This window comes from Megachile rotundata, chromosome 3, assembly GCF_050947335.1.
Source record: "Megachile rotundata isolate GNS110a chromosome 3, iyMegRotu1, whole genome shotgun sequence".
Taxonomy (NCBI): domain Eukaryota; kingdom Metazoa; phylum Arthropoda; class Insecta; order Hymenoptera; family Megachilidae; genus Megachile; species Megachile rotundata.
In genome coordinates this window covers 10,961,703-10,977,120 of record NC_134985.1, presented here as the reverse complement: position 1 = coordinate 10,977,120, position 15,418 = coordinate 10,961,703, and the positions used below count along the sequence as shown (strand labels likewise).

Sequence of the window (15,418 nt, the reverse complement as noted above, 5' to 3'; positions counted from 1 at the left end):
TTTTAATCAACATATTAAATACATTGATTTTGAGGAAATTATTATTAAATTTTATTTGGAATAAATGCAAAACAATTATTGCATTTGAATAGAGAAATAGTATTGAATAAAAAAATAATAATGAATATTCAAATAATAAAAATAACGTACAAAATTAATTAGTATTAATTAATACTTACAATAATTAAATTAAAATTGAACTTATAACAGTAATAATGTCTATTGCAAAATATTAACTACATAAAATATTAATTTTACAAAAGAAGCACCTACAAAAGCTAAAAATTCACCAACTTCACTATCAAGTTTCTAAATTACATTAAAAATCAAACCACATCACAAATTATTATATAAAATTCTTAAAAGACACATATTCTCTCATAACAATCATATATAATAAAAAGAAGAATTTATAAACAGAATTTATATTCGTTTTTCATAAAATTCGTATAAGCCCATTTTGCAGTTAAGATGTTAATTACTCCCTCACAGTGAAGCTTAATTAAATTACCTGGAACACGTGTGATATTACCTAACACGAAATAATATACAACAGTAATTCAATAATCGGGAATGTAACGCTTATAGTATCTATTACATAAAAAGCGACATAGCACCGAGTAAATTGTACTAATTGTATCGAACTGATATAAAAAATTTCAACACCTCGTTATCGCCAAAGCAATTTCGGAACAAGTTACAAAAGGATGTCTTATCTTTGGCACAGCGTGTGTGCAAACACTTGTGCACGTACACATCATCGAGCTATTTTTATTATCAGATTATGACCAAACGTTCTTGCCCGGAGAAATATGCCCATTCATTTCGCTTTATGCATCATGTAATTCAGCGTAGCGTAAGCATCAGATTTAACGGTACCTAGAATGGTGAATGCCATTGGAATTGTTGCAATATTCACGCGTGTCACACACATGTTGTACGCTCAAAATACTGTCTCATTTAGGAGATACGTGTATGACGAATGGTAAATCGTTCGTTGTTAGTTATGTTGAATAAGTTCGTTGGAATCGTGTTGAATAAACATTCTTATAATCATAACGTTCGAATGTTCAACGAATGTTGAATTAATATTCTTGTAATCGTTATAGTGGAAGTCGAAAGAGAATAAGAATGTATTTTTGTTTATAACTTGAAACATGTGTTAATTGTATGTACATAGAGAGTAGAGATAAGTTGGTGAAAATGTGATATGATGATTTTGGAGGTTCTCTAATATAAAAATTTGAAATTTGGGAATTTGAAACTTGTGGTACTTGGAACAATCACAAGATATTTTAGAAATTTGAAATTTATGGAATTCGAAATTTGGAATTTTGGACATTTGACATTTGGGACTTTTCGAATTTGGAATTTGGAATTTTTGAAATATGGAATTGTGGAATTTGGAGTTCTGTAAATTTGAAATTTCTGGAATTCGAAATTTGGAATTTTGGAAATTTGACATTTGAGACTTTTTGAATTTGGAATTTGAAATTTTTGAAATATGGAATTGTGGAATTTGGAGTTCTGGAAATTTGAAATTTCTGGAATTCGAAATTTGGAATTTTGAAAATTTGACATTGGGACTTCTTGAATTTCAAATTTAGAATTTGGAATTTGGAATTTTTGGAATTTGGAATTTTTGGAATTTGGAATTTTTGGAATTTGGAATTTTTGGAATTCGGAATTTTTGGAATTCGGAATTTTTGGAATTCGGAATTTTTGGAATTCGGAATTTTTGGAATTCGGATTTTTTGGAATTCGGATCTTTTGGAATTTGAAATTTTCGGAATTTGGAATTTTCAGAATTTAGAATTTTTTGAATTTGGAATTTTCGGAATTTGGAATTTTCGGAATTTGGAATTTGCGGAATTTGGAATTTTCGGAAATTGGAATTTTCGAAAATTGGAATTTTTGGAATTTTTGGATCTCGGATTTTGAAATTTTTAATTTTTGTAATATAAATTTTGAAGTTTTCAAAATTTGGATTAATAAGTACTTCAAGGAGTGTATGGTCTCATTTGCATTCGATAGAATAGATAAATTATGGGAAATTATTAAAAATTCTATCTTTTTATTGCTTTGCATATCCACAGTTTGCTATAAATAATTGTTTATTTCCGTACTTTTTTATATCCAGCATAAGAGGGTTCCTTAACACGTTAATTACTGTGACGGTCACTGGTAACCAACACCAATTTAATATATTCAAATAATTAAAAGGAGAAAAAATATGCAGTATAAAAAGATCTGAATGGATGTCATTAATTTTATACTGATAATGTAAAGTGTCAAATCAGAGATTTCAGTTGACGTAATTGATTACATGATAATGTGCTATATTATGTACATTGATTGTCGCTGCGGCAGATAGATAACGTATTAATCCTTCTCTGCGTGATTTATTCAATTTAAAGATTAATAAGAATGTCACTTTCAATCATAAAAATGTAGCAATAATTGTTTCTATTTAAACAGTTTAATTTAAAAAAAAAATACGTATTTTCATTATAAAAAACATTTAAAAAATTATTATAAAATATGTGTATAATATTCATTAATAATTAAATGTTACTTATATATAAAGTTTCTACTTCAAAAACTTATTTAAATATATTGCATGTATATTACTACGCATTTGCAATATTGTATAATAGCGTAACAACAAAACATTACAAAAAACAAAATATTCACTACAATATTGCAATTCATTCATATCCAGCAAAATATGTAATTTTAATAGCACGTTATCGTATTTGCAACATAGCGAAATTAACATTTCACGCTTTCTGCAAATTTCTTTTATCAAAAACTTCATACATAATCTTTGTGTAAATATGAAATGTAATGCGAACACGAATAAATCTTAATAGTATTATGGTAATATTACGAACTCACTTTATTATGAAATTTCTTTAAAACTTGACCGAATGTAAACAATACTTTAGTAAACTTTCAAGGTTAACCAAAACTACGATAATTATATTTAAAATCAGACAAATATAGATACATATTTGCTTTGGTAACAGGTAAATTTTTAATTATAAAAAAATATAACAAAAAATATTTATATTGTTTACTTATTTTATGTTGTAATATTTTACTGACTTTGTATATTATATTAAAGTTTATATTATATCGCATTACTTATATTATTAATTAGTATCCATATTATTCGGCGCCATTTTTAACACAATAACCTCATCTGTCATATTTACCACTGCCCCAAACACACCTGTTCAATTAGAACCATTTTAAGTAATTCTTCCTTCACAATATTCCCCCATATTAAAATTTTTGAATTTCGCGGTATAGCCACCTCAAAAAGAAAGAAATAGATAATAACGTAAATAAAACAACAGCGTCCAAAGAATCTCAAACAGTGTATGTTATTCTCAAGCTCTATGGTGATCACGAATAAATGCGATCAGCATTATAAAGGAATCGTGTGTGTCGGCACGTTTTCAAATCTCCTTTCAAAAGGTGCATTTCAGAGCGTGTTTAAGTGATGCGCTCGCACGTAGCTGCGAAACGGAAGCGTAGACGGCTTAATTAGCACACGTGTCGGGCAAAAGAATATTTCGGCGTTATCGTCACGTCAATGCATATCACGAGTAGCACGAACTATCGATACGTTGTTGGCTACCGAACGAGATCGATGAAATTGATCAGTCACAAACCACGTGGTAGACGCTTGCACATCCGTTAATATAAATACTTTCTTTGTCAATAATTTCATTCTTATTTTTATGTAACTCATTTTACAACCTATGCGAATTATGCATACATCGGTTATCGATTTGACGCGAGAGTCAATCACTTCCCTTACGGAGTTTTAGCGAACTACCGGAGTCTGTGTTATTTTAAATAAAACGTAAATACTTCATTCATACTAAGCAAAATATGCTAGCACACTGACAATCTTTGCGTAGTAAACTTTCAACATTTCGAGTAGTATATAATTTCGATATTTCCTGTTTCTATTACTTTTTTATGTTCAATAATTGATCAGGAGCACATTAATGAAAATATTACGTAAAACGATGTATTCAGTGATGCATCAATATGGATGTTCCATATTCATGGTCGCCAGTGTTAATATCAACGCCAATCTTACGAACTATATTTCTCGAAAGAAACAAATATGCCATTGTAAGTAACCCCAAATAATTTCTCGAATCAACTGAAATGCTTCGAGTTGCACCAGCGACACGATTTTACGTAACTGTCCGCGATGCCCTCCCGAAAATGTTGACGAAATAGAGTCCAGCGCTGGAACGGTAGACACGAGTATCGGTAGAGCATACGGGTAAAAATACGTTCTATTTTTACGAGGAACTCTACACACAAGGCATGGTGGTTGTCTAACAGAAAAAAGACGTGCATGTTTCGGTCGCGATCAAATTCCCCGCCCCGCCCTCGGTCAACGCTAAAAAACACTCAGCCGCGCGAGCATCGATCCCGGGATGATTTTCGTACGCAGGAAAATTCGGAGAGCTACTAACCTTGAGCTTGTCATAGGTTGTGTCGAGCTCGAGACGATGCACGAAGGGATTCAGTATGTCAGTGCCGAGCGACGCAGCATCAATGTCCTCGTGTTTGTTCCGCAACTTTCCATTGACTTCAGCCATATTTTTTCAACGGAGGGAAAGGGATAGAGGGAGAGAAAGAGGGTAAAGGAAAAACGAAATGTGACTTAACACGGCCCGACGTGACACACACTGCTTACTGCAAAACGTCAATAACGTGTCGGCAAGTGCGAAACGTTTTCGGTGAAATATCTCGAGATTCGTGCACTGTTAACCTTCCAGACGAGATAGAGGATAAAAAAACCGCGAAGAAAAAAAAGGGGGTTTGATCAGCCGCAACGCAACATCGTCGCACGCGAAGGGGTTGTCGGTCGGCGGTCTACTGTGCTCGCGCTCCAAACGAACCGGCCAAACGTACTCCGACCGTTACCGAACCCTACCGAGCGCGCAAGGGGTACTGTCAGATGCGTGCGCAACATGCCGCCTTGTCGAAAGTTCCTTCGGGCGTCTCCGTCAAACTCCCCCTGAGCGAGCGGAGCTGCACGAGGAAGCGTCAGGGACGAATATACGCTCTAACGCCCCTTTCTTTTTAAATTTTGTGAAATATGATTAATTTACGAAATTTATTTATATTTGTATGAAAAATTTATAACTATAACAGAGTATAATAATATAGTATTATGTAAAATTACTATTACTTACTACTAGTAATGATTACTATTACTTATATTGGTATTATTATACAATATTATTATAATTACTATTATTATATGATATTTAATAAATAAGGTATTTAAAAATGTCTAAATAGCGGAATTTTTAAATGTCCTCAAATTCCAAGTTTCTGAATTCTTAAATTTGTAAACTCTGAAATTTTCCAATTCTCGAATTCTTATATTGATAGATTCCCAAACTCTGAAATTTGCAAATTCTCTAATTCTCTGGTTTCTTAATTACTAAATTCCCAATTCCTAGAGTTTCAAGTACTTAAATTTCCACATCCCTAAATTTTTAAATTCTGAAATTCTCAAGTTCCAAAATCCTCAAATTCCCAAATTCTTACATTTTCAAATTTCGCAACACTTCAACTTTTAAATTTCAATAATTCCAAATATCTTAAATTTTCAAAACTTCCCTGTCCAGGCTTCTAAACTCCTAATTTTCAAATATTTAGTTCCTCAAATTCTCAAATTACTAATTTTCAAAATTTCCTATTCCCAACAGTCGGTCATCTCCGTCTAACCTACTTGTGCAAGCGAAGCGGTAATTGTGCCAGGGACGGCTATACGCTGTCCAGTGCCCCCTCTCTTTCATTTTAATAAAACGTGACTGATTTACAAAATTTATTGATGCATGTACAATTGAGTAATGCAGAACAATGACGGAATTCCCATTACTAATCTCTCGAGGAATACAAACTTTTGTGGAATGTTTTTAAATGAATTAATTCTTTTTTTGGATTCTGTGTAAATGTGCTAGGTAAAGTAACATACCACATGTTTTTATTTTATCAGAGAAATAAATAATAAATTTCATGATTAATAAATATTAAAAAAATTTCTTATCTTCCGCAATTATAATCTTTCTTCTGTTTTTTCAGAATAATGCTATTTATTACTATATACTTAATTATCTTGTCTTACTTTTTTTATTAAATTATCTTTCGTCTTACTACTTTTATTAAATTATCATTATTTATACATTTTACAAAATATTTTCCCTTTTGAGTATATGATCTCATCTCTTCATGGAAATAAAAATTCTTTAACTACATCGAAAATAATTTTTCATAATTTATCTCGAGTATAACATTGATCTCATCTCTCCATATTGGAAATGAAAATTTTTTAACTACATCAAAAATAGTTTTTCATAATTTATCTGCAATATAACATTGATCTCATTTCTTCATATTGGTAATGAAAATCTTTTAACTACATCGAAAATAATTTAGTTATATTATTTTTATCAACTCGTTTTTTATTAATCTACAAAGTAGTCCGCTAGAATGTTACACTTTTCTGTTCTACTTTCTTTGATCATTTCCTGATCCGAAAAAGATACTTTATGAATTTCTGGTTTACAACATAAAAAAACGTAGGAATACTTGTACCATTTTATTCTACTGACATACTTATAATATTTTTATAGAGCTATCTTATCATTGATAGTAAGGTTTAAACCTTTTGCTACACTGTATTTTCTAAAATATAAATAAACTAAAAAGAAATAATTGCAGATTTGATCTACTTTGAAGTGACAAGATTTATGATCACATTTTATTTACATTATTTATATTCAAGCTTGATTTACATCTCATGAGTTACTGTTAAATTTACAGTGATAATGATTTCAATAATAATTTTAAAAAAAAATAATTGCATCTTTGATCTATTTTGAAGTGATAAGATTTATGATCAAATTTTATTTACATTATTTATATTCAAGCTTGATTTACATCTCATGAGTTATTGTTAAATTTATAGTGATAATGATTTCAATAATAATTTAAAAAAAAATAATTGAGGCTTTGGTCTATTTTGAAGTGACAAGATTTATGATCAAATTTTATTTACATTATTTATATTCAAGCTTGATATACAACTCATGAGTTGTTAAATTTATAACGATTTTAACAACAATTTAAAAAAAAAATAATTGGGACTTTGATCTATTTTGAAGTGATAAGATTTATGATCAAGCTTTATTTACATTATTTCCATTCAAGCTTGATATACAACTCATGAGTTGTTAAATTTATAACGATTTTAACAATAATTAAAAAAAAAAATAATTGCATCTTTAATCTATTTTGAAGTGATAAGATTTATAATCAAGCTTTATTTACATTATTTATATTCAAGCTTGATTTACAGCTCATGAGTTGTTGTTAAATTTATAATGATTTTAACAATAATTTATAATTTCAAATTATATTTGTTAGAAATAACGGCCAAAACAAATAAAGTACGCATTGCGTGTCCGAACGCAATCTTCGCGTACTACAGTTACAGTTATGCGTAGTTAATTTTCCAAACTTAATCCTAACAATATTGTAATAACGAAAAAATTATATGAAATTTTCGATTTTGTGTTGCAATCAAAGTGTCTGTTTTGGGTGTATACTGTAGTAACAGTAAGCTGCAAATAATACTCATAAATGACCTAAATTTTTATTAATTAAATAAACTATATCAAGTCATTAAATAATGTATGAGATATCTTATAATTAGCCGGCGGAAATAATTTATTCGTTGCTGATAACATGTAGTTTAATACTATGTATATACAATGTTAAATGTATTATTGAAGCACTTAATGAATTTTTCAATAATTATAACAAGCACTGAATAAAAATATTAGTTGAAGATTAACGAGCCTGATTTCCAAGATAACGAGGCTCGTATTTTTTGTACTAGAAAGCGCGCAAGAAGTAAAATTACTTCCGACAATGAGTAAAAATGTTGAAATATTTTTAAAAGCAATGAGACATTAGAAATTATTGCTTGAAATGAAAGTTCAAGTACGGTGAGTGAAAACATTGAAACGATAGAAGGCTATTTGGATCTGTTTTCATACCTGTAATTTAGATAAAGAAATATTTAGATTGTCATAAACGACAATTATAAAGAAATAGACGTATTTTCTTTGTAATAATTGTCTAGAGAATAATTATTTAATACTGCGAATTTTTGATGTAATGTAAAAGTAAAATGAGAAGTTATAGTTACAAGAGGCGAAAAGTATTTTGAATAATTTTATTAATAGCAAATTTTACGATTCATTTATGTTTGACAAGATACAAGAATTTTGTAAAATATTTTTAAGATAGTTTTCTAAGACTATATTTTCAGCTAGCGACTTTTGCAGTCTTAGAAAGACCTTGTTTTTTACAGTCTCAAAATATTTTTAACAATAAAAAAATTAGTAACACATTAAATACTAAACTAAATTTTCCAGTACTTAAATTTTAAAATCTCTAAATTCTCCAGTTTCCAAACTTCCAAATCCCTAAATTCCCCAGTTGCCCAATTTCCAAATTCCTAAATTCCCCAACTCTCAAATTTCCAAATCCCTAAGTTCCCTAACTCTCAAATTTCCACATCCCTAAGTTCCCTAACTCTCAAATTTCCAAATCCCTAAATTCCCCAACTCTCAAAATTCCAAATCCCTAAATTCCCCAACTCTCAAATTTCCAAATCCCTAAATTCCCCAATTCCCAAATTTCCAAATTCTTAAATTCCCCAATTTCCAAATTTCCAAATCCCTAAATTCCCCAACTCTCAAATTTCCACATCCCTAAGTTTCCTAACTCTCAAATTTCCAAATCCCTAAATTCCCCAACTCTCAAATTTCCAAATCCCTAAATTCCCCAATTCCCAAACTTCCAAATCCTTAAATTCCCCAATTCCCAAATTTCTAAATCCCTAAATTCCCCAATTCCGAAATTTCCAAATCCCTAAATTCCCCAAATCCAAAATTCGTTCAATTCAATATTGAAGTCTCAAGATAAAAAGTAAAAAATTCCAAAACACCAAACTTTCACTGTCAAAACAACATATTTTTCATAGTGTTGTTTACAATGCATATTTTAAGATGACTAGGGAGAGGAAGTTGAATAAAAAATATCGTCACACTATTTTTAGATATTTCATATTTTATTGTTCATCACAATCCATCTAAAATTAACTCATATTCTACACTTTGACAATCTCCACAACAAATCCTGACAAAAAGCTTTTTTCTATAATTATCGCTTTATTATAAAATTGCAAATACATGGTTTTATCGATCTTGTGGTACAACCAAAAACGTTAAAAACTACAGAAAAAAGATAATATCAAAATCTGCAACAAAATTTGTTCGAATGCAATTTCGATTTCTGTAAAAATTTTGCAAAATATACGGAAAACTGAATTTTTGAAATATTTGTACAAAAATTAGTAGACAACATGAAAAGTGACAGGTGCAGTTAGATTTTCATTAACGTAACGATCAATGTATATTACTAAGCAAATCTGATCACTAAAATTTATTATGGGCCATTATTCATAATATTATTTATGTAGATATTAATGTATGTATATTACAATTTCAGTCGATAATAATATACGTAAATAATATACATAATAATTGACAATGACTAATATACTAGCAATATTATTTATTACATTCATTCGCATATATTTGCTGAATTAATTAGAATTAACATAACTTAACTCTGTCACTTTCCCCGTTATAAACAAGCTTTTCACAAACACTCAAAAAATGTTAAATTCAATTTTCCCGGAAGTGAAGCACAAGAACAAATTTTGTTCTATATTTTTAGCTAACCTCACGTCGATTCTCTTTCCAATTGCACCAGAAACCATACACATTTATGAATGTTCGTTCCATCAACTTACTTCAAAAAATAATTTCTCCTGTGTCGATAACATTTATATTACCCAGTGCACTCTGGTTTCCTCACAGGAACACATGGCGCGCGACTCATTCAGGAATAACCTATAATAAACATGGCAAAAGAAGTGCAGAAATGTTTGATTAATTATTTCTCGCAGCTGGAGAAAGTCGACTACAAATGGAAAGAGCTGTCCGAAGAAGCTGAACGACCTCTGCAAGCCTTAAAGAATCAATCACAACAACTGCGACTTATAACAAGGTAACGTCAACTTTCCACTTTTTTGTGAGTGTTATTCACCTACGACAGGTTTCTGTGTTTAGTACGAACGATTGTTAGAGAAGAAACTCGATGTTCAGTAAATTTCGATGTTTAGTAAGTTGATCTACCGTCAGATGTCGTTCTGTTACAGCAAAGAGGTCGATGACGCAGAACTCTGTGAAATGGACGAAGTGCGAGAAAGATTGATTTTTAAAATCCTTATGGGAATTAACAACGAGCTTGAACTGATTATGGATATTCTGACACGCTTCAATAATGTTAATCAGGTATATAAAATGATTATTTACTAGTTTTTTAAAACATTTCTTTCTTAAGTAAATATTAGTACTAAAGTAATTATGAAACAGTATATTTTAATTGTTTCATATTTACAAATATACAGGGTGTCTTACAATTAGTGTAAGCCTTTGAAATAGGGGGTAGCTGACGTAATTCTGAATAAAGTTTTCCTTTGCAAAAATGGGATTTGAAGTTTCATTTTTGAATTATTAAGGAAAAACACGGACCAATCAGAGCACGAGGATTACGCGCGCTCAGCCGCAAGGTTCGGAGCTCTCGCTCTCGCGTCTGAGCGCGCGTAATCCTCGCACTCTGATTGGTCCGTGTTTTTCTTTAATAATTCAAAAACAAAACTTCAAATCCCATTTTTTCAAAGGAAAATCTTGTTCAAAATGACGTCCTCTACCACCCCTTTCAAGTAACGAGTAACACTAGTTACGAGACACTTTATATGTAAAACAATATGTATAGTATTTATAATTTCTATATTTTTGTATAAGATATTATATTCATAACATCTGTAATTTTATATGAAATAATATTATACAATATATTATTAATTAAATATTGTTATTAAATTTTAAATTATAATTATAATTATTATATAACGAATATAATATTCTAATAATAATATGAAATTTAATTAAGTTCTTAAGCTATTAAATTTAATAATATTATTAAAATACAATATTCATAACATCTATAATTTTATTTTTATAATAATATCTATTATTTTATATTATTAAATAAAATGTTTAAAAGATGTTTACAAAATTTTAAATGTTTAATATTTTGTTACGATTATAACTAATTGAAATATTATTTTAGGATCTTAAAAATCGATTGAGGAATTTAGAAAGTGCTCGAAGTAAAGTTTCACCGGACGAAGAAACAATGCAGCAATTAATTAATGGAACGCCCTACAGGCCGAGATTAAATTTACTCTTAGAATGGGGTGTTGACGCTTTTAATTACTATCACGAAATGTATCCTTTAATCACAGATACGTCATACAGTTCTCATTCTCTCATTTGAACTTACAAAAATTATAGATACCTTTCGATTAATCAAAGTGTTAAAGAGTTCGATTACAAAAACGAAGAAACGATTGAAAATTTGAGTAAATCTTTCGTTGAGGACAGACACAAAAGAGCACGCATAGATAGTAAGTATTTATTTATAATTAATAATTTTTATGACTAATTTTGATTATTTGTTTCAGGAATACTTGGTTTCACGCAATTCTTAGCAAAAGAAAATACTCGCTGAACTTTTATCGAATTTGTATATCAATTTATAAAAAAAGCATTGTACAATGAAATTTTGTATACAAATATTTCTATTGTATTTATTAATATTAACGATCAAAAAATGTTTAATATACTAATTCATATACAATAAATTATACCTGAATTTTATTTGGTATAAAATAAAAATAATGTAAAGTAATTTCAAACAATTTATTATTTTTATTTTAAAAAGTACAGGAAAAGTATCTTTTGTATGGTATTCAAATAATTTATTATTTGAGTTATTTAAATCATTTAAAAATAAAATACAAATATAAGTAATAATAATATAATATAAATAATTCAATGAATTTTTAACTTCCTATTATTTAAATGATTTTATTATAGCACTCATTCCCGTATATCTAATGCAATTATTAACAGTATAAATATTAAATTATTAGTTGGTATAAAAATATTCGAAGATATTGGAAAAATGATTTAAATACAAAATAAAAAATGACTTAATTTCAAAATCAAACAACAAAGCAATCTAAAAAAATATTAATTTTATATTCAAAATAATATATTTTGCTATTGTTTCGAATAAAGACAATGTCCTTTAAATAAATATTAAAGCAGAAGCATTTCCCAAGTAATCATTTTTTTAATATATTTCTTGAAGAATGCCCGACACAGTTATAAATACAATTACGAATAATAATCCACGTGAGGTATGTGCTACAAGCGAAGGCTGTCGAGTACGCTGACGTGTTCTACTTGTCTGACTAAAAGCGGGATTTTCTACTGAAACAACGAATGCTTTCTTTCCGAGTGACGGCAGTAAAAAGATTTTTGTACAATTTATTATAATTGAGGATTCCAGACTAATCTTATTGAATGAAAATTTCAATTAGTTCTTTGATAAACCTTGAAATTCAAGATTCTTGCAAATTTTTGAACGAAGCTAATTTATAGTGCAACCCTTCTGTAAAATATAGAATAAATTTACTAGAAAATTATCAAGAAATTATTAATGAAAGCTCAAAAGAGAGCTGCAGTCTTTTTTGGGACATAAAAAAATTATATTTAATAACTATACTAAAATTAAAAAAAAATTACATCAAAACGTCCTGAAGTGAATTTATAAATTCTTATAAAAGTGTTCACAATGTTTTTCTTAAATAACACTGGAAAAATGAATTTACGTAAAATTTTACATATAATACAAATCTTTATATTTCAAATTATTTACAAAAAAAATGTATTCATATTACGATCATAAGAATTTAATCGTAGCCCGACAGCAACGTACATCGTTTAATTGAAACGAACGTGTGCACGAAACAATATTACCGATTATTGCATTACTGTCACTGGTTAGTTCCCTTCCTCTTACTGATCCGTAACGTGAATAGTCTATAATTGAAGGAAACAACCGTTTACCGAACAGCAACTTCGCACGATAAAACTAATATCAATAGAAAAAGTTCTTCGTTACTTAACTTCGCTTTTTCGTTAATTAAAATTCTTTCTCCCATTACGCGTGTCACGATCGAAATTTTTCCATACACGTGCTAGTTATCGATTTAGTTTTCGCAAAGGTCAAATGCTTCTACTTAATCTTGCAGAAGAATCTTCAATATAATTACGTATGCAGATAAAATCTGAATACATCGAACCTACTGAATTACATAGTTACATTATTAACCTAGTAAATTACATAGTTACATTATTAACCTAGTAAATTACATAGTTACATTATTAACCTACTAAATTACATAGTTACATTATTAACCTCTTGCCGTACAATTTATTTATCAGATGCGTCAGTCAAAACTAACTTATTCTTAGCTATAATGTTAAAACAAATAAAGAAAATTAAAATGTGAGCATATTATATTCAGCGATTCTTAATTATGCAAATTATTGTTGAATGTAAATTTCAAGTTGAAGAGTGTTAAAAATTTTAGGAAGATTTGTCTCATTTGATTTCTAAATGCGTCACGAGTGAGATTCGTCAAAGTACGGCAAGGGGTTAACCTACTAAATGATAACCCTTTGCACTCGAAGATAATTTTACTGTTTGCAAACAGCAACTTTAAAATATTAATTAAAATGTTAAATGACTTCTTTTGAAGTTATTATTTCTCTACTAATAATTTCCACTATTGTCTATTTTACCATATTTATACATCACATAAGCATTATTATAGAATTAATTAAATAATGCTTCTTTTAAATTATTGTATTAAATCGAATGGCGCCTCTCGAGCGCAAAGGGATAATAAAGGGTCTAACGGATAAGGTAGTCAAATGTATCTTTGAGACAAATGAAAACCCAATACGTTAGTTGGTAGCATATCCAAAAAAAGACATCAAGTTTCAACCCCCTATCTTATCCTTATTAGGGGTAGTAAAAGGCAAAAAACGAAATTTCGGTTTTTGCTTATTTAATTTCGTAAAATAATTCTGAACAAATTTTAAGACATTGAGGTCCACGTAGCGCATATTATAGAATTTTTTTACGAAATTAACACTAGAACTACTGGAATTAAATGCTCGTTTATCGAAGAATGAAAAATAAAATGAAAAGGGAAATAAATAAATACTAAAGCAGCAAGTAACATATAGAACTAGTTTTTACCTCAACAAAATATGACAGACATTTCCATAAAATCACGACAATAAAATTTTGCAATATAAAAAGAGAAATCTGAAACCAGTCATTTTCACTGGTTACTAGTTCTAGCGTTAAATACGCAAAATAGGTCAAAAACCGGAATTTCGTTTTTTTTCCTTTTACTACCCCCTCGGATGAGATAAGGGGTTGAAACTTGCTGTGAGATGTTTTACTCTATAGACTAATCAGTTGTTCCCCTCCACGGAAATCTTTAGCAAATGGCGAAAGATTTATTTATTTATTTATTAAAAGATATATTTACTTATTTATTAAAAGATATATTTATTTATTTATTAAAGATATATTTATTTATTAGAAGATTTAAAGATTTAATGATTTAAAGGGAAACCAGAGTATGTTTTTTGGTTATACTACCGACTGATGAGTTTTTCATTTGACTCAAGAGCACATTTGACTACCTTATCCTACTACACCCTTTCATGTAAAATTTTATGTAATTTTATACAAAAATTAATTTATTCAAATTTTGAAATACGTGGAAAGTGCAAGTTCATTGACTCATCATTGTTTATCTCGTTGCAAATGTTTATTGTAAATATTTATGAAGATGGACAGGTTAATGGACCGTGATAACAACGTGTCTAGACATCAGCCTCTTTTCACAGCAATTATTTAATTTCATTTCAAATTCGATGATCGATGCATCAGTTATCCTGTCAGTTACGGTCTTCATACATTTCGTCGCTTGATCGCTGGTGAAACACCGGTACATAGACAGAGTAAATTCAAGAGCGAATTTATGGATCTAGGGAAAATTTTGGAAGAGGTTAACTTGCACTCACATCATTAATTTCATTTTTTGGAAAATTCTTAACAATAGGAGGGTCGCTTTTGCAAACTTGGGAAAAATTTGGGAATCTAGGAATTTTAGGCATTGGGGGATTTGGAAGTTTGGAAATTTAGGGATTTGGGGAGTTTGAGGTTTGGAAGATTTGGAGATTTAAAAATCTAGGGATTTTAGGAGTTGAGAATTTGGACATTTGGACATCTAGGG

The 15,418-nt window shown here is 29.2% G+C and overlaps 2 protein-coding genes across 4 annotated transcripts in view; one reads left to right on the top strand and one right to left on the bottom strand.

The window, feature by feature from the left end:
- LPCAT (lysophosphatidylcholine acyltransferase) overlaps positions 1 to 15,418 on the bottom strand; it is a 71,613-nt gene that overhangs the window by 40,980 nt on the left and 15,215 nt on the right. For 2 of the 3 annotated variants that reach the window (XM_012282431.2, XM_012282432.2), the window contains exon 1: positions 4,506 to 4,975. The exons of the other annotated variant lie outside the window; for it this stretch is intronic. In XM_012282431.2, coding sequence (XP_012137821.1) covers positions 4,506 to 4,631 — 126 coding nt within the window. In that variant the 5' untranslated portion in view covers positions 4,632 to 4,975. Of the gene's footprint in view, positions 1 to 4,505; positions 4,976 to 15,418 lie in introns of those variants that run through there. 3 annotated transcript variants of the gene reach the window in all.
- Positions 9,661 to 11,940, top strand: LOC100878666 (uncharacterized). The gene is made up of 5 exons (XM_003701963.3): positions 9,661 to 10,191; positions 10,343 to 10,478; positions 11,320 to 11,477; positions 11,544 to 11,656; positions 11,714 to 11,940. The coding sequence occupies exons 1-5, from the start codon at positions 10,046 to 10,048 to the stop codon at positions 11,758 to 11,760; spliced, it is 600 nt and encodes a 199-aa protein (XP_003702011.1). The 5' UTR covers positions 9,661 to 10,045; the 3' UTR covers positions 11,761 to 11,940.